The 18,204-nt window shown below is 41.9% G+C and overlaps 2 protein-coding genes across 23 annotated transcripts in view; one reads left to right on the top strand and one right to left on the bottom strand.

The window, feature by feature from the left end:
• Nucleotides 1-261, bottom strand: part of FER1L5 (fer-1 like family member 5) — a 53,515-nt gene extending 53,254 nt beyond the window's left edge. For 10 of the 12 annotated variants that reach the window (XR_015249263.1, XR_015249264.1, XM_086701224.1 and 7 more), the window contains exon 1: nt 131-261. Coding sequence is in view for 9 of the 12 variants with exons in the window: in XM_086701224.1 (XP_086557350.1) it covers nt 131-215 (85 nt within the window). In the remaining 3 variants the exon portion in view is untranslated. The remainder of the gene's footprint in view (nt 1-130) is intronic. The other 2 variants (XM_086701232.1, XM_086701234.1) reach the window with 1 other exon arrangement.
• A 7,027-nt stretch (nt 262-7,288) lies between these two features.
• KANSL3 (KAT8 regulatory NSL complex subunit 3) overlaps nt 7,289-18,204 on the top strand; it is a 43,917-nt gene continuing 33,001 nt past the window's right edge. For 3 of the 11 annotated variants that reach the window (XM_086701238.1, XM_086701237.1, XM_025931971.2), the window contains exons 1-3: nt 7,290-7,408; nt 8,501-8,765; nt 11,883-12,053. In XM_086701238.1, coding sequence (XP_086557364.1) covers nt 8,551-8,765; nt 11,883-12,053 — 386 coding nt within the window. In that variant the 5' untranslated portion in view covers nt 7,290-7,408; nt 8,501-8,550. Of the gene's footprint in view, nt 7,409-7,503; nt 7,815-8,500; nt 8,766-9,210; nt 9,270-11,681; nt 11,747-11,813; nt 12,054-15,740; nt 15,803-18,204 lie in introns of those variants that run through there. The other 8 variants (XM_086701240.1, XM_086701244.1, XM_086701246.1 and 5 more) reach the window with 7 other exon arrangements.

The raw sequence follows: 18,204 nt of genomic DNA, 5'->3' as shown, positions 1-18,204 counted from the left end.
AAGAACTGGACAGTGTCTACCTCACCTTTCTGTCACACAGGGCATCTTTATAGACCAGGGCACCAATAAGTCTATTTTTTCACTGAACGCATGTTCCCTCTTGGGGCTCTCTCTCCATCCTGGCTCTCACCTTGGAAGTAGATGGACACGCAGGGTCTGGGTGGGGGGCTTAGGGGTGGGCTAATCTTGGCTGACTCCACGACAACCCGCAGCATGTTTTCCACCTCCTTCTCTCCTTCCCTCTGCAGCAAAGCCTCCTTCTTGGAGCACCTTGGTCCAACGTTCTCCCAGGGCTCATGGGGGTGAAGAGAGCCCCAGGTCTGTTGCTTAGCAGTAGAAGTGATGTCACAAAGGTGAGTGGTTCTTGGTTCTGGAGAGGAATGGAGGGGAACGACAGGAAGAAGAAGTCACAGGAGTATGGAGCCAGTGGCTTGAGGTGACTGGGCCTGTAGAAACAAAATAATTTGGCCACTTTGCGTTTCCTCTTTCTTTTCTCTTTCTGTCTTATTCTCACCGTCCTGATTTCAAGATCAGGTATACAGTTAATGTTTCCTCTTTACATAAGCAAGTTATCTGGAGTGAATCATTGCCAGAGTCACACAATTTAGATGAGAAAATAAGAGAAGCGAGGTGATGTGAGAAAAGGAATAGGGAAATCAAAGACTGTTTCAATAAAGATTCAGGAGAATCCCTTCCTAATGTGTAAGCAGATATGTAGGCCTCCTTTTTTCTAAAGGAAACCTAAGTCCAGAAATGGGTCTGTCTTTAAAAAAGGGAAAAAATCAGCTTTTTAATTAATGAGCTCTTATGTCACTTTCTTATGTAAAGTGAAAGAAAAATCTCAACGTCAGTATAGTTTTGCTATGGCATCTTGACTACTCTTGAGGCCTCTTGTCATGACGATGGAGCTGGATCATTTGCTCTCATCTCTTCCACAGTAAGATTTCTTCTGCTTATGGTCTGAACATTGTATAAATTGCATCTTATCCAAAAGTGCAAAGATTAATGGATATTTTAAAAACATATATAAGCCATGAAACAATTTAACAGTAACCTCACTATGCTTCCTAAAAGATGCATGGCTTTCAAAAAGCTACATGTAGGGAAAAAGCTACATGTGGGATCTTGGTGCTACAACTGCTTTCCACTGCAGCAGATTTAAAAAGAAAAAGTTCTTCCTGACAGTTTTTCTTGAAATCTGAACACAACACAAAGCTTTTTGCGTTGTTCATGATTTTCCAAACCAAACATCATTGACATGAAAGTCAAACCCTGAAAAGGAAAAGGCTGATAGGTTTGACCCCATAAAATTTAAACTCCTATGCAGAAAAACATACCTTAAATGACAAATATCAAAGTAGGTACATACATACCTATGTGCAACATAGGTATTGTTTGAAAGGTTAGTAGCCTTTTTAGCATGAGCTTTTTTAAAACATATGTTTTTTTTAAAGACTGTTTTTTTTTTAAGTAATCTCTACACCCAATGTGGGGCTTGAACTCACAACCCCAAGATCAAGAGTTGTATGCTCCACCTGACTGAGTCAGCCAGGTGCTCCTAATGTGAGTTTTTATAATTCAATAAGAAAAAGACAAATATTCCCAAGGAAGATGGGGGAAAGTTTATAACATATGATTGCCCAAATGGACAAAAAAAAAAAAAAAAAAAAAAAAAAAGACGTAGCAAAAATCAGTTTCTGTTCATCAAAGAAACTAAATGAGATACCATTTATCACTTTGCCAAGTTGGATTCCAAAGCACCTGCCCCCCACCAAGAAAAGATGTAAAAAATTTTGAGCCCATCAATAACAAGCAAAGAAATGCAAGAAATCATTTCCCATCTCCCAAATTAGCAAAGAATGAAAAAAACAGTAAGACTGATGTGCTGAGGAAGGAACAGGGCAGAGAGAAGATAAAAATCCCTACATGGCACTAATGGGAGAATAAATAGAAAAACAGCAGAAATCTGGCCCAAGATAAGTACCAGGGAGAGAGAATAAAGGGTGGGAGAGATGGAGCAAGAAGTGCTCTTTTTGGTCATTTCTACTAATATTAACCTCTATGTTTCTAAATAGCAACCCTTGAATTTTTCAATTTGACACGTTGTCTATTAAGTCAACTCTTACCCCATCTGTCATTTCTTCTGGCCTCCCAGCGTCTCTCTCCCAAAACTTCCTGATTCATCACTTTCAGATATTTCTACTGCTGTTTATCATGCACAGGAGTTTAGGTTTCTCTCACTCTGCCTTTTCTGCATTCTGTTCTTCCAATATAATGATACCTCATCTGGGGACTAAATCTATATTCACTATTATCTTTACTATGATGATGTATATTTTTTCACTGCATATCAAGTAATACACAGTTGACCTTTGAACAACACGTTTGAACTGTATGGGTCCCCTTGTTTTTTTGTTTTTTAATTTTAGAGAGAGAGAGACAGTATGAGTGGGGGAGGAAACAGAGGAAGGGAGAGAGAGAGAAAGAGGGAAAATCCCAAGCAGGCTCCACGCTTAGCCCAGAGCCCGACCTGGGGCTTGATCCCACAACTTTGGAATCATGACCTGAGCAGAAGTCAAGAGTCAGTTGCCCAGGCCACCCAGGCACCCCTGTGTGGGTCCACTAGTGAGTGGATTTTTTTCAATAACTACAGTACAGTACTGTAGATGTATTTTCTCTTCCTTATAATATTCTTAGTAACATTCTCTTCTTTCTGGCTTACTTTATTATTAGAATATAGTACATAACACATATAACATATAAAATATGTGTTAACTGACCATTTATATCATTGGTAAGGCTTCCGGTCAACAGTAAGCTATTAGTAGTTAAGTTTGGGGGGAGTCAAAAGTTATACATGGATTTTCGACTGTGCAAGGCAGGGTAGTTGGCATCCCTAATCCCGGCATTGTTCAAGGGTCAACTGCACTCTCATTCCATATCCTTTCTTATATAACTTTGTGTTTTACTGTAAGTTAGGAGTTGCTTTGTTTTTTCATTTGCTTGCTTATCTTGAAAGTCTGACCAAGTCTTCCAACATCCTTCAGTAGCTCTGTGATACTCCTTTTCCTCTCCCCACCCCCCTCCCAGTAATCTCTACACCCTATGTGGGGCTCGAACTTATGGCCCTGAGATCAAGAGTTGCATGCTCTTCTGACTAAGCCAGCCAGGTGCCCCTGTGATACTCCTTTTAATACAATTTCCCCCAGATTCAAATCCATCAGGTTTTTTTTTTTTTTTTTTTTTTTTTTTTTTTTTTTACCAGTTTTACTGTTTTTCCTGGGGATATCCCTCCTGGCCTTCTGTCCAGCATACACTGGTTGCTCCCCAGCCCTGTAGCACAGCTACCATCCCAGCACTTCCCCTCACCATCATCTTTAGAATTCCCTGTGTCTGTTTCCTGTGTTGGATCCTGTTCCCAGATCCCATGTCTTCTTCATTCTTAAGTTACTCTCTCATCCTAGTGGGACACACTTCTCCATAGCTTTTTGAATTTTTTGAGTGTCTGCTGGTCTGTACATGTCTTTACTCTGCCCATGCACTAGACTGATAGCCTGGCTGAATGTGTCGGTCAGGATGGGTTATGTTATAGTGAGATAACAAACAACTCCAAAATCTCAGTGGTTTAAAATAATAAAGTTTTTGGGGTTCCTGGGTGACTCAGTCAGTTAAGCATATGACTCTTGATTTTGGCTCAGGTCATGATCTCATGGTTCACAGGATTGAGCCCCATGTCAGGCTTAGTGCTGACAGTGCAAAGCCTGCTTGGGATTCTCTCTCTCCCTCTCTCTCTGTCCCTCCCCTGCTCATGCACGTGCACTCTTTCTCTCTCTCTCAAAATAAATGTTTTTAAAAAATAAAGTTTTTTTATAGCAGATTTACTGATATATAATTCACATACCACAAATCCAGGCTTTTAAACTGTAACATTCAGGTTTTTAATATATTCACAATGTTGTGGGACTATCACCACTAATTCCAGAATATTCCATCACCCTAAAGAGAAATCTCATATCCATTAGCAGTCAGTCCCCATTTTCCCCTTCCCCTAACCTCTGGAAACATGTATCCACTTTTTTTTGTCTATGGATTTGCCTGTTCTGGACGTTTCACATAAATGGAATTGTACAATACGTGGCCTTTTTTGACTGGCTTCTTTAACTGAGTGTAATGTTTTCAGGGTTCATCCATGTTGTGACATGTATCAGTACTTCACTCCTTTTTATGGCTTAATAAATCCACTGTATAGATATATCACATTTTATATATCCATTCACCAGTTTATGGACATTTAGGTTGTTAACACTTTTTAGCTATTATAAATAATGCTGCTCTGAACACTTGTATACTTGTTTTTATGTGTACATATGTTTTCAATTCTCTTGAGTATACCTGTAAGAATGGAATTACCATTATGTTTAACTTTCTAAGGAACTGTCAGACTGTTTTCCAAAGTGGCTGCATTATTTTGCAATCCAGCCAGTAATGATGAGGATTTAAATTTATCCACATACTTGCCAACACTTTTTATCATTTTTTAAAAAAGGAGTCTTGGGGCACCTGGGTGGCTTAGTCGGTTAAGCATCCAACTTCGGCTCAGGTCATTATCTCATGGTTCTTGGGTTCGAGCCCCACGTGGGCTCTGTGCTGACAGCGCAGAGCCTGGAGCCTGCTTCAGATTCTACGTCTCCCTCTCGCTCTGCCCCTCCTCAGTTTATGCTTTGTCTCTCTCTCTCTCAAAAATGAATAAATGTTAAAAAAAATTGTAATAATAATAAAAAAAGTAATCTCTCTGTCCAACACGGGGCTTGAATTCACAACCTTAAGATCAGGACTCTCACAATCTACCGACTGAGTCAGCCAGGTACTCCTTACCATGTTTTTGTTGTCACTGTTGACTTTTTAGCCATCCTAGTGGATATGAAGTAGTAAAGATTTATTTTTCAACTCAAACCATGTCTCTTGCCTTGGTGTCCTGCTGTCTGTCAACCAATACATAGACCATTAGTCAACACAGAAACCACGCCCTATGTCCTGGGCTATGTTCTCTGCTGAAGGATATAAAGAAGGTTAATGCCCGTGACTTTGAGGATCTACTCTTTATTTACCAAATACAGGAAAGTTAACACAAGGCAGTCTATGGTCAGTACCAAAATTCTTACTGGGACAACTAGGGCCCTGCAGGTTCTGGCTTATGTCTCTCTCCAACTTTGTCTCTTTTCACCTGTTTCCTACTTGTACTGTTCTCACTTTTTTTTTTTTTTTTTTTTTTTTTCCCCTTTAATGTTATCAAGTTTCTTTCTGCCTCAGAGCCTTTCCCCGCCCTGTTCTTTCTCCTGGAGATCTTCTCTCCCAACACATACGACATTACCTCATTCTCTTGGTTTCAGCTTCATTGTTACCTTCACAAGGACAACTTTCCCATCACCCAAGCCAAGGCTGGCTCACTGTTCTATATGCTCATCACCTTGCTCTTTATCTAATCACAGTAGGCATGGTGGGGAGTGGAGCTGTGAGGGATTAAATGCCTAGGTTCTGGAGCCAGACTGTCTGGGTTCCAGTTCTGCCTTTGAGACTTACTAGCTGTGTAACATCAGGCAAAATACTTTACCTCCTTGGATACAACTATAATAGAACCTAGCATATAAAGCCATCGAGAGGGTTAAAAGAAAAAAGTCATTTATGTCACCTGGGACTTGTTTGGTATTCTTTAAATGCTAGCCCTTATTTTCACAGTTATAAATTTAACAATTTTTTTATGTAGATTAAAAAGAAGCATGCCTCATCAGTGCTGTATCCTCAGCACCTAGCACAGTACCTATCACATAGTAGGAATTTAATAAATATTTGTGAGTGAATGAAGGCCAAGTGTATCCCACAGGATATCAGAGGAAGGAAAGGCATTTTAGGGAGGAGATGGCCAACCCCAATCAATTGGTAGTGACATTCTGGAGTCCTGTGTGGAGAAATGATTTTGAAGTTGCATGTGGGTTCACAGTGGGCTGTAATTGATTAAACATGTCTGCCAAGGCACTGGAAACAAAACAAAACAAAACAAAACCCCTGCAAAGTAAGCACTAAGGTTTTGACATCTCTGCTATAGAGAATACTCACTATCCTATTGGAAACAGCCTGGAATTGTGAAATGACCACAGTTTGCCTCCTTTGTCTCAACTGCTTCCCCACTCCCTGACCTTCCATCTTTCCCCTGGGCACTCTGGGCTCTGTGTTGCATTCATTGTAAAGGCCCTCTGCTGCATTGTGTTTCTTTATTTGGGCTGCTCTCTGCACCTATTTCCATCAGCTTTACTTCAGCTGTCTCACTCCTGCTCTGATAGGCAACGAAAATGAGTTGAACCAATCCACTAAAGACCCTAAGATGACTGGACTTGACTCTTGATTGTGTTTTCCATTCCATTTAACCTGCAGTTAAATCTAGCCTGGGGGTGGGGTGTGTGTGTGTGTGTGTGTGTGTGTGTGTGTGTGTGTGTGTGGTATAGGGCTGGGTAACCATGCCATGGTGGAGAGCAGGGGAGCGGGCGGCCAAGGAGGCCTAGTGAAGTGGACCAGAGTGAGGGCATATGCACACTCCATGCCTGCCACACTGGAAAGTGAGTCCAGTGCTGCCACAGCCTCCAACTTCCCAAGAGAACCCAGAAATCTGGATTTTTACATGAAATCTCCCTAGTTTCAAATGTTTGCAATTAAATAAATTTTAAAGAAAGCAATGGGTAGACCAAAGAAAATGGTGTTGGGCTGTACTTGGCCCATTTGCTATCCCTGAGTCTGCCCTTACTAACCTTTCCAATCCCTCTGCAATGGCCTGGTCCTTCAGAATCCAGCCTTCCGTGACTTTCCCTTCATGACACCACCTCAATCCTTTCGTCAGAAATCTTTCTTTTTGTAGAACACTCTGGGGGTCCCTCATGGTAATTAGCATCGTGAGATCTGCTTGTGTTCCTGCCAGGTACCAGGCATTCCCCATTTCATTCTCTCAGCCGCCCAGTGAAGTATTTGCACATTTAGAGATGGTGGGGGAGGGGGAAGGGACGCTGAGCTCTTGCTGGGGTCATAAAGCCAAAGAGTTAAGTGTTGGCGCTGAGATTCCAACCCCTCAAGTCTGGTCTCTACCTTTTATGGCACTGCCTCCTTAAACTCCTCAGCCGCAGGGCCGTGGTGTCGTCGCCTCGGGACTCAGTACTGACTCTGCCTGCGAGACTCGCGGGCCTCCTGCCTTTTCTCTTCCCGCCTTTTGGCCGCAGCGTTTCCCTCTCCGGGTTTTCTCGCTCACCGCCCTTCTCAGGCGAAAATCCTCTTCCGCGCTTTGCGGAGAGCCGGGAGTGGAGGCGGTAACGCGCACGCGCGCAGGGATCCGGCCCGGGCCGAGCGCGCGGCCCGGCGATTGCGGGTGAGGGAAGGGCCGGGGCCGGCGCCGGCGGGATGGCCGGTCCGGGGGTGGGGGAAGGGGGTCTCGGGGCGGGGCGGGCGGGGACCTCGGCGAAGGCTTCAGGACTCCCTGGGCATGCGGCGACCGGAGGCCAGAGCCCGGGGCGGGGCCGCTGTGGTCGGACGGGCGCGTTGGGCCGGGGGAGGACTTGGGCCGCCTTGACGCGGGCGCCCAGCCGGTCCGGGGCCCGTGACGCGGGCGGGAGGCGGGTGCGAGGCGGCTCCTCCTCGTCGCGAACTCTCGGTGACCTTGGCCAAGTCACTTCATTCCCCCCTCCCGAGCCGGCGCCTTCGTCTGTAAAGTGCGAATTATAAGCCCTGCCTACTAGATGGGGCGTTTTAAGGTTCGGTGGCGAGACCTCGGCGGAGTACGTGGAGTACCGGGCGGTTTGCCGGGGACTGCCCACCCTGGGGCGGGGGAGAGGGGCCTTCCTGGGACAGCGTTTTGTTGCAGCCTTTGGGCAGGAGTTCTCCTTTGGAGATTTTAGAGACTCCAGAGAATTACGAAATAGTTGCAAAACTTTTAACGTAAGAAAGAAACTTGAAGGGCTTCCTTGAGGCCCACGTTGCCCTGCTGTTAGGAGGGTGCTCACGCCCTGGCGGTGGAGACGCGAGGGTGCTCACGCCCTGGCCGTGGAGACGCTCCGAGAAGATTTAGAAAATCGTGTGGAGCAGCCGAGCGAGCGACACCCTTAGCTTTGGAAGAATTGTTTGTGATTTCTGTTGTTTGCCAAAACCCTGTATGGGATTTATGGTGCTGGCCAAGCAAGTTTAGTATGTTCCATGTGAGGCCTTTGTGAACAGTGGATTTAGTCATCTTTACAGTAAACGGATTTTGTAGAGATTGAGTATGGAGGGTCCTAATGGTGCCAAAAGCCTTTTTGATTGGTGGTGTGGGATCTCAGGAGCCCTCCCTATGGTGGGCAAAGGTCTGCGGTGTAATGGACACTCCATTTATGAACGATAGGTCACAAAAGAAGCGTATTAGATATTCTAGGTTGGAAGACGTTTATAGAGTCTTTGAATTGACTTAAACTGAAACTTCTCACTGCAGGTGACTAGTATGCAGATACCCATTCTCTGACTTGCTGGCCCTCTACTGACATGGCCCACCGGGGTGGGGAGAGGGACTTCCAGACTTCTGCCCGGCGCATGGGCACCTCGCTGCTCTTCCAGCTTTCAGTGCACGAGCGGGAGCTGGACCTGGTTTTTCTGGATCATAGCTATGCCAAGCCATGGAGTGCCCACCCAGATGCCAGTAGTGCTCGCCCCACCCGCATGCTCTTTGTGACTCCCCGGAGGCAACATGAAAGTAACATGTGAGTTTGGGCTTCTCTCCTAAGGGCTGCTGTTGCCTTAATTGGGCAGTAATCAGATGGTGGAGATTAGAGAGAATTTTATTGTGGAAGCTTGTATCGGGGGCCTTGGATACTTACTTCAGTCATCTCTGTTAAGCAGTGTGGGGATATCAGGCCTATATGTAGACCTTTGCATTCAAGACATCTAACAAATTAGGAAAGCAAACAACATCTACATAATATGGTATATAATATAGGTATCTATAATAGGACTTATATGGAAAGAGTGAAGAAAAAGGCTGAAGAGTTATTACCACTCAGGATTAGACTCATTCCCCTTGGTCTGGTGTTCTGGCTTGTTCCAACACTGGCAGCAATAACCTTTTTATGGTGATGTGATTTCCTTTTGCTGGCTTCACCCAGCAAAGTTTAGGAGCATATTCCAAGACCTTGCTTTCTCTCTTAGCTTGTCACCACCCATGGGTGCTAGGTCTGATTATATTTTCAACTGGACGACATTATAGGGTAAGGACTTTTTAAATAAACTTACTGTGTAATATTCATACAGTTACATTTGGCCTAAATAAACTTGTTTAGCAGTTCTTTTGAGCTTTAAGGTATGGTATTCGAATTCTATTTGCAAATTGGTTGATATATTCTATTTTGATGATCAAATCATGGCCTTAATAATTTTATAAACTTTTGGGGGGAAGAGACTTTTTTTTCTTTGTTTTACTCTGATTCAATGTCTAATCTTTACCACAGATTTTAGGTTTGTTGGTGAATAGAGATCTTGGATTTTGCTTCTTTATATCTCTCATTGAGCCTTAATGAGCTAGAGGTACCATGATGTGTGTGTTTTAAACAGTGTAGAATAGTGGTTTTATTTCATTTCCCAGTGAAGGCAGCATTTTGTTAGCTCTTTTAGTTGTACAGGGCGGGCGATTTGTGACTTTTAGGGATAATCCAGCATAATCTTGCCTCTGGCCTAGGGCATAACGAAGAGCTCTTTTAAAGCTTCTTGTTAACGTTGAAACTCCTATGTTCAGATCTCATGATATTTTCTTTAAGTGACATTCTGTGGACTTGCTCATTTCAGTGCTTAGAAAATTATTTCCTCTTATAAGCCATCTCCACATACAGGTCCTGAAAGTGGGAATTTAGCATGTTTTAGGGACTCTTTTTAAGTCATTGTGCCTAGAATATGGTTATAGTGAGGGTGTTCGTGGGAGCTAGGGGAGAAGTAGGCACAGACTACCTCGTGTAAGAATTTGATGAGTGATAAGAAGTCACTGAAGGATTTTAAGCTAGAGATTGGATTTATATTTTTAAAAAATCGCTTTGAATTTTTATTGAATAGATACAGTTCAGAAGTGGAAATAGAGAAGGCTTGCTAGGAGACTATTGTAGTAGTGGGGGCCAGAGATTGTGACAGGTTGGATAGGGGCAGGAATAGTACAGATGGAGAAAAAGGATGGCCTTGAGATATATTTCATAGGTAGAGCCAACAGGACCTGCTGTGGTGAGTTGGAAAGATGGCCCAGGACTGAAGGGAAAGGTGAAATTAGGATGACTCAGATTTTTGGCTTAAGTAGCTGGGTGGTGCTATGAGTTGGGGACTGGGGGCTTGGAGGATAGGTTTGGAATTATGAAATCCAGAGTTCCTTTTTATTTTTTTATTTTTTTATTTTTTATTTTAAAAAAAAATTTTTTTTTTTCCAACGTTTATTTATTTTTGGGACAGAGAGAGACAGAGCATGAACGGGGGAGGGGCAGAGAGAGAGGGAGACACAGAATCGGAAACAGGCTCCAGGCTCTGAGCCATCAGCCCAGAGCCCGACGCGGGGCTCGAACTCACGGACCGCGAGATCGTGACCTGGCTGAAGTCGGACGCTTAACCGACTGCGCCACCCAGGCGCCCCCAGAGTTCCTTTTTAGACGTACAAGTCTAAGTGCCTTGCCCAGTGTCTGGTCCAGAGAAGATAATCAGCTCTTTCACCCACCACCCAATCTAGCTGCACATTATTTCACTTCGTTTCATAATGATGTAGTTATTCCAGCTATTGGGAATGGGTGTCATTAAGATCATTGGGGTCAGAAAGTTAAAGTGATGTTTGGTAGACAGCCAATAGACAATTTTTATTGGAATAGTATTTTGGGTGACTAAGTTGGTACAGCGAAGAGCCCTTATGGCACTAGGATTTCATTAACATTTTAAAATATGAAAGACCCATCACATGTCCATTTCTATTTGTTTCTGTTCTAGGCCTCTTACACAATGAGTTAAATAACTAAGGTGTCTACATTCCAGGCGATCTGTCTTAGACAATCATAGACTTTTACAGCCTATAATTAACTACGGGTTGACTTGCTAACGAAAGGGAAAGTATGTAAGAATAATTTAAAACTCTAGACTAGCACTGTCCAACAGAACTCTCAGCAATGAAAAAATGCTCTGTATCTGTGCTATCTAACATAGTAGCAGCTAGCCACATCTGTCTGTTGAACACTTGAAATGTGGCTAGTGCAACTGAGGCACTGAATTTTTAATTCTGTTTAATTTTTTTTTTTTTCACGTTTATTTATTTTTGGGACAGAGAGAGACAGAGCATGAACGGGGGAGGGGCAGAGAGAGAGGGAGACACAGAATCGGAAACAGGCTCCAGGCTCTGAGCCATCAGCCCAGAGCCTGACGCGGGGCTCGAACTCACGGACCGCGAGATCGTGACCTGGCTGAAGTCGGACGCTTAACCGACTGCGCCACCCAGGCGCCCCATAATTCTGTTTAATTTTTATTTAAACAGTTGAATGTGGCTTATAGCTACTGTATTGGAAAGCACATCTAGGTGCAAATAGAATATATTTGTCTTTTAAAAACTACAGGTGTTTGTTATTTTTTGTATGGACTCACTTAAAAATGACTTTGTGTTCCCCCAGCACATAACAGCATGTCAGAGATCTAGACAAGTGTGGGAAAGATGACTTTGGATCATAATTTTCTTGTGGGTATACTATGCTTATACATACTTTAAAACTGATTATATTAAAGAGTCATTTTTTGGCAACCAGATGATCGTTAAAACACCTGTGTTGTGTGAAGTACGTGTGGCCTGGTCCTATTTCCTCACCTGTTTACAGTGAATCAGACGTCCCAATAGATGTGGAGACAGTCACATCAACCCCTGTGCCGCTCTACGACAATCAGAAGGCACGCAGTGTGATGAACGAGTGTGAACGGCATGTCATCTTTGCCAGGACCGATGCAGATGCTCCTCCTCCACCAGAGGACTGGGAGGAGCATGTCAACAGGTAGGCCGCTGCTCGGGAGGACTGGTCACTACAGGGTTAATAGTCATCACATTGTAAATATTTTGTATCATCATCTTCATTGAAACACATCTGTTAGGAGCTTATTTCATTTGCAGCCACACAAGTCAGAATGTTTTCTTTTTTGTTGTTTATTTTAGAGAGAGAGAGAGAGCACATGTGCACAAGAGCACACACAAGTGGGGGACGGGCATAAAGAGAGGGGAACAGAGGATCTGAAGAGGGCAAATCAGAATGTTTTCTTAACTCTCTGTGTTATAACTCTCAGCTCAGGATGCAGTGAGGTGCTTGAGGAGGGCTTGCGTCTTACCCATCTTTGCATCCCTGACACCTAGGACACTGCCTGGCACATAGTAGGCATATAATAAATGTTTATTGAATAAGTAAATGAATCAAATATGATAGGTATGACTAGTTCTGTATTTTCCATAGTACAGGTTTTATATGATATGGGACTACAAACAAACCATTAAATAAGAGTACATTTGTAAGATACTGTACTTATATGGTCTATAACTAGAGTAATGAAAATGTTTTGGAGTCGCTTGAAAAGCTAACAGATGTTTGATTTGCATGGCTTTTAAAAATAGTTTTGCAATCTGGTTTTCAGGGAACACTTCAGCCCATTTTCATGAGTTTATTAGCTGATTTTATTCCCATGCTTCCTACTGACCCAGGGGACTCCACTCTTCTCCAGCTCATTTGTCATTGTTTCTTTAGCATACTTTGTTCTACATTTTTTTTAATGTTTTATTATTTACTTTTGAGAAAGAGACAGAGTGTGAATGTGGGAGGGTCAGAGAGAGAGGGAGACACAGAATCTGAAGCAGGCTCCAGGCTCTGAGCTATCAGCACAGAGCCTGACACACGGCTCGAACTCACAAGCTGTGAGATCATGACCTGAGCTAAAATTGGATGCTTAGTGGACTGAGCCACCCAGGTGCCCCTAGCATACTTTTTTTTTTTTTAAGTTTATTTATTTATTTATTAGAAAGAGAAGGTGCAAGTCAGGGAGGGTCAGAGAGAGAGGGAAAGAGAGAATCCCAAACAGGTTCCACACTGTCAATGCAGAGCCCGATGGGTTTGAACCCATGAACTGTAAGATCATGACTTGAGCTGAAGTTGGATGCTTAACTGACTGAGCCACTCAGGTGCCCCTCCTTTAGCGTTTGTTTATTTTTTACTTACTGCATGATAGTGTTATGAAGATAAAATTTATGTACCATACAAATTACCTATTTAATGTGTACAAACAGTGGTTTTTACTTTATGCACCACCACAATTTGGTGAACATTTTTGTCATCCACAAAAGAAACTGTACCCATTAACAGTCACTTCCATTTCTTCCCAACCCCTTCAAGCCCTGACAACCTCCAGTCTACTTTCTGTCTCTCTAAATTTGCCTACTCTGGATGTTTCATATAAATGGAACCATATAGTATGTGGCCTTTTGTGTCTGTCACTTAGCATAATATTTTCAAGATTCATTCATGTTGTAGCACCAGTTAATACTTCATTCCCTTTTATTGCTGAAATTCCATTGTGTGGATATACCACATTTTGTTTATCCATTCGTCACTGATGGATATTTGGGTTGCTAACATTTTTTGACTATTTTGAATAATGTTGCTATGAACATTCATGTACTTATTTTTTTGTGGACATATGTTTTCAGTTCTCTTGCATATATACCTAGGAGTGGAATTGCTGGGTCATATGGTAACTCTTTTTAACTTTTGAGGAATTTCAGATCATTTTCTTTTAAAAAATTGTTTTTAATCCTCAAATCAGTTTTCTAGGTGTGCAGGATGGTTTAGTGTTGATCTGGCTATTTCATGGACACGAGACACAGAAAAAACTTCCGTGCTGTTCTGCCATCTTGGCTCCTCTTTTTAAAAAATTTTTAAAAATGTTTATTTTTGAGAGAGACACACACACACACACACACACACACACACACACACACACACACAGAATGCGAGCGGGGGAGGGACAGAGAGAGGGAGACACAGAATCCGAAGCAGGCTCCAGGCTCTGAGCTGTCAGCACAGAGCCTGACGCGGGGCTCGAACTCACAGACTGCAAGATCATGACCTGAGCCGAAGTCGGACGCTCTACTGACTGAGCCACCCAGGCGCCCCTCCTCAGACCATTTTCTAAAGGGGCTACACCATATTACATTCCCACCAGCAGTGTGTGAGAGTTCCAGTATTTTCACATGTTGGCCAGTACTAGTACTGTCTGCCTTTTTAATTTTTATTATTATTCTAGTGGATGTGAAGTGACATCTCATTGTGGTTTTAATTTGCATTTCCCTGATGGCTCTATCTCTATTTATCTACTATGTGTAAGGGAATGTTAAAATCTTTACATCAATAGTTGATAGGTAGTAAACTTGCCATAATGATGGAGATCTCTTGTTTTATAGTAAAGAGGAAGAGGTAGTTAGATAGGAAGAAGGGTACAAAGGTTTGAGGCAATTGGCATGATTTATGAATCTGGTCAGAAACAGGGAATGAGATTGAACAGGTATACTTGTGTAAGCAAAGTAGTAGCTATTGTAAGAGGAGCCGTTCTGCACCTGGGTGAAGAGCTTGTGAAAAAGTTGTTTGGGGTCTTGAATTGGAATTAATGTTGTGCCCTAAGAAGGAGAAATGCTCTCCAGAGCTTCACCTAAACAGGGACACTTCTGCTGTAATTGAAGATCAATGACTGGAATATTACCAGAGTCAGTGAATTCAGCAAAATGGCTTATCACCATTGTTACAGTTAATAGTAATAAAAAAAAATAGTGACAATGGTAGTAACAAAAAAGAACTACCATTTGTTGAGTGCTTCCTAGGTGCCAGGCATTGTGCCAAGCGCTTCATATGCATTACTTCTTTTAATCCTCACTATAATGCTCCGAGATATATCCCTTCTCCATCTCTCTTTTATAAGATGAAGAAACTGAGCTCAGGGAGTTTAAGAAACCTTAGTTTAGGAAGTGGTGGAGCAGAGATTTATCCAAAGCAAGCCATCTGAGTCCAGAGTTCAGTGTTTTTGGCTGTGTACCCTTTCTTTAAGGGCACATCTGTCAAAGAGACACCAGTTAGTAGTGGCTGAACAGGGTGGCCTCACACCATCCTTTTGTGGTGTTATTGGCTGCCTTGTCCTCAGTTTGCAATTTCTGAAACTGCATGGGAAAAATGCATGAAGTTTTTTTTATCTGTTCACCATGGTCGTGATCAAGAAGTTTTGGGGGACTCTTCAAACGTAACCAAAGTCATTAGAGACTTAATGCATGTGAATATCAGTTTCTTAATTTATAAGAAGAGAAATAACTTGCAAGGCAGATGAGATACGGGGGTGGCCTGGCCAGAGCATCGATTCTCAGTTGGAGTCTGGGAAGCTGTTCTGTTCCAGAAATGGGTGGTAAGTGGACATTTTGCTCTGGAAGCACCCTCCTTCAACAAGACAGCTAGCACCCATCTTTCCTCAAAGCAAGATGGGCCCACAAAGTAGGCCAGGGTACATCTTCACCTGCCCAGTCCTGCAGAGAAACATTGACCGAGTCTTATCTTTGGCTTGTCTTTCTCCATGTGGATCTCCATCCTTCTGTTATGACATTGCCACAGATTGAAATGATTAATTAGCGCTCAGTTTATCTCAGATTATTTGTTTTTTAGTGTCTGATGAGATTTTGGAGGCGTCTTCTCATTAGCAACAGGCTTACAAACCATCTCTTCAGGTAGGTCACTTTTGCACATAGCTAATTTCATTATTTGATGATACTTACTGGCTTCAATTTCAGAGGCCACCATTTTATGACCTTGTACCTCCCCACCCTCACCCCCTGAATTCTGGATGTGTAGCCTGTGTAGAGCTTGCAGTTAGTTCCCTCTGCTCTGATTATAATCATCTTGTTTCCATTCTTTCCTTGACTTGATTGTTAAATTGCTGCTTCTTTTCTTCCTGTATAAAATCATGTAAAATTACCATTTCCCACATCAAGAACTCATGGGCTATAGGACAGCACTCTAGAAATCTGTTTTTCCTCAGAGCTTATTGATCTATCAGTAGAGTCAGAAACTTAATTTTTATTGTTAGTGCCCCTTTTCCCCCTTTTGAATTATTTTGGTAGAAACTACCTTTAGATAGCTTTCTGTGTATAGATAATTAGGGCCACCTCCCACCCCCAACTAACTCTTTCTCTAGTAAGGCCTGATATTTTGTGAAACAGTTTAAATATCCCTCTCTGCCTGATTTAATTGTCTAGATCAGGGGTTGGCACACTGTGGCCCTTGTACCAAATTTGACCTATTGCCTGTTTTTCTATGGCCCATGAGCTAAGAATGTTTTTTCCATTTTTAAGTGGTTGAAAAAAAGTCAAAAGACACGTGAAATTCAGATTTCTGTGTCCATAAATATAGTTCCGTTGGAACACAGTCATGCACGGTATTTAGGTATTGTTCATAGCTGCTTTTGCACTATACCCACAGAGTTGCAAAGTGGTGACCCAGACCAAATGGCCCACAAACTCTGAAATAACAAAGTCCGTTATAACAAAGTTTGCTAACCTCTGGTTAGATCGTGTTCTTATATCTGCATGTCAAAGTCATGTGACGTGGACAACCTTTGAAAATGGTTTACATTTGCTGGTATAGCAATGTTGTCCTGAGGAAGTTGGACTGGCTTTTTTTTTTTCTCCCAGATGTTTTGTCAAATGCCAAGTTTAATTAGATGCACAGCTTTTGGAAGACATTTAACAAAATACTTCTGACACATATTTCTCAGCATTGCTCAAATGAATTTTAGGACATTTCCAACATTTCAGTAAAAGAATCTAGTGTCCTCAAGCAGGTTGTCTTATCTTAGAATTCAGAACTTCTGAATTCACCCAAAGGAAAATTGTTCCCCATTTAAAATTTGCTCTAATTATATTTCTCCATATTGTGTGTATCTATCTGTGTATTAACCTTAATTGGATGTTTGATATTTTGAGTCTAAGATCCTTGAGTTGTTTTTCCCTCTCCCACTCCCTCCCTCTTCCTTTTTGCCTTTCTCCTAGTGTCTAAACAAAGAATTTTTATAATCTGAAAAAAATAAGTGTGGCCTATTCGGTCTCTCTGATGTTCTTTGTCTCTCCTCGTTTGACTTTTGGTTAAAAAGAAAATCCTTTAGACATTTTAATATTGAGTTAGTCTCCTTTAAAACAGAGAATAGATTGCCTTTGAAAGTATCTGGCTTTTCTGGGACCAATGTGACTTTGGCTGCTTTGGATAAGATGAGCCAGAGGTCAGACATCATTCAGGTTCTATCAAAGCTTGGAGAACATGAGATTATGTGATCTCATCTAAGAAATGAAGAAAAGGCACTTTTGCACTCATGAAAATTGAATTGGTTTAGGTGGGGGAGCACATTGACTCACCGCAGTTCCCATCAGCTATTTGACTGTTTAGACTTGTATTTAAAGTTCTGTCTCCTGTTTTTAAAATTTTCCTTAATTATATCTTTTGCATGCTCTTTATCTTAATCTTGGGTTAGATCATTTTTTTTTTCCTGCCCACTTAATTTTCCAGCCTCCCACGAAGCTAACAAAATATAGAGAACACGTTTCAGTTCTTGGAATCACTTTGTTATATATCCAGCAACAATCCTAAGAACTTTTTCTGGGATTTAGACTCTCAACCTTGTGGTTTTTCAATTTAATTTCAGCTGTCGTTGGTGTATGGTAGTAATTTCTAAGTAGCTTTCTAGCCCCCATTTTGTTCACATCATTTTCCTTGCTCTCATCATTTTGGGTTTTAGAATAAATATAGAGTAAGAAAAACAAATAGAGAAAACATCCTGTTATATAATAAAGAACAGGATAATTTTGGAAATGCTGTTGGTGCCTTGTAAATAAATTATATCTTATTCTCTGTCCTTGGAATTAAAGTATGCAACATGATTGATAGACTTTGGGAAAACACAAGAGATTATTGAACATGAAGAATTGTATTCATTGCTTAACCTGTTTGATTAAAAGTGAGCATTATTACCGGGGGTGAGGCTACAGTGTAATACTACTTTTGAAGTGTTGCAGTTTCTTTAAACATATTATTTTCACAGAGCTTCAAATTTGAAGTTTCCAGAACTGGAAATTTGAAA

This window comes from Puma concolor, chromosome A3 (genome assembly GCF_028749965.1).
Source record: "Puma concolor isolate L17-30 chromosome A3, mPumCon1.1.hap2, whole genome shotgun sequence".
Taxonomy (NCBI): Eukaryota; Metazoa; Chordata; class Mammalia; order Carnivora; family Felidae; genus Puma; species Puma concolor.
This window is presented reverse-complemented; position numbering and strand designations above follow the sequence as displayed.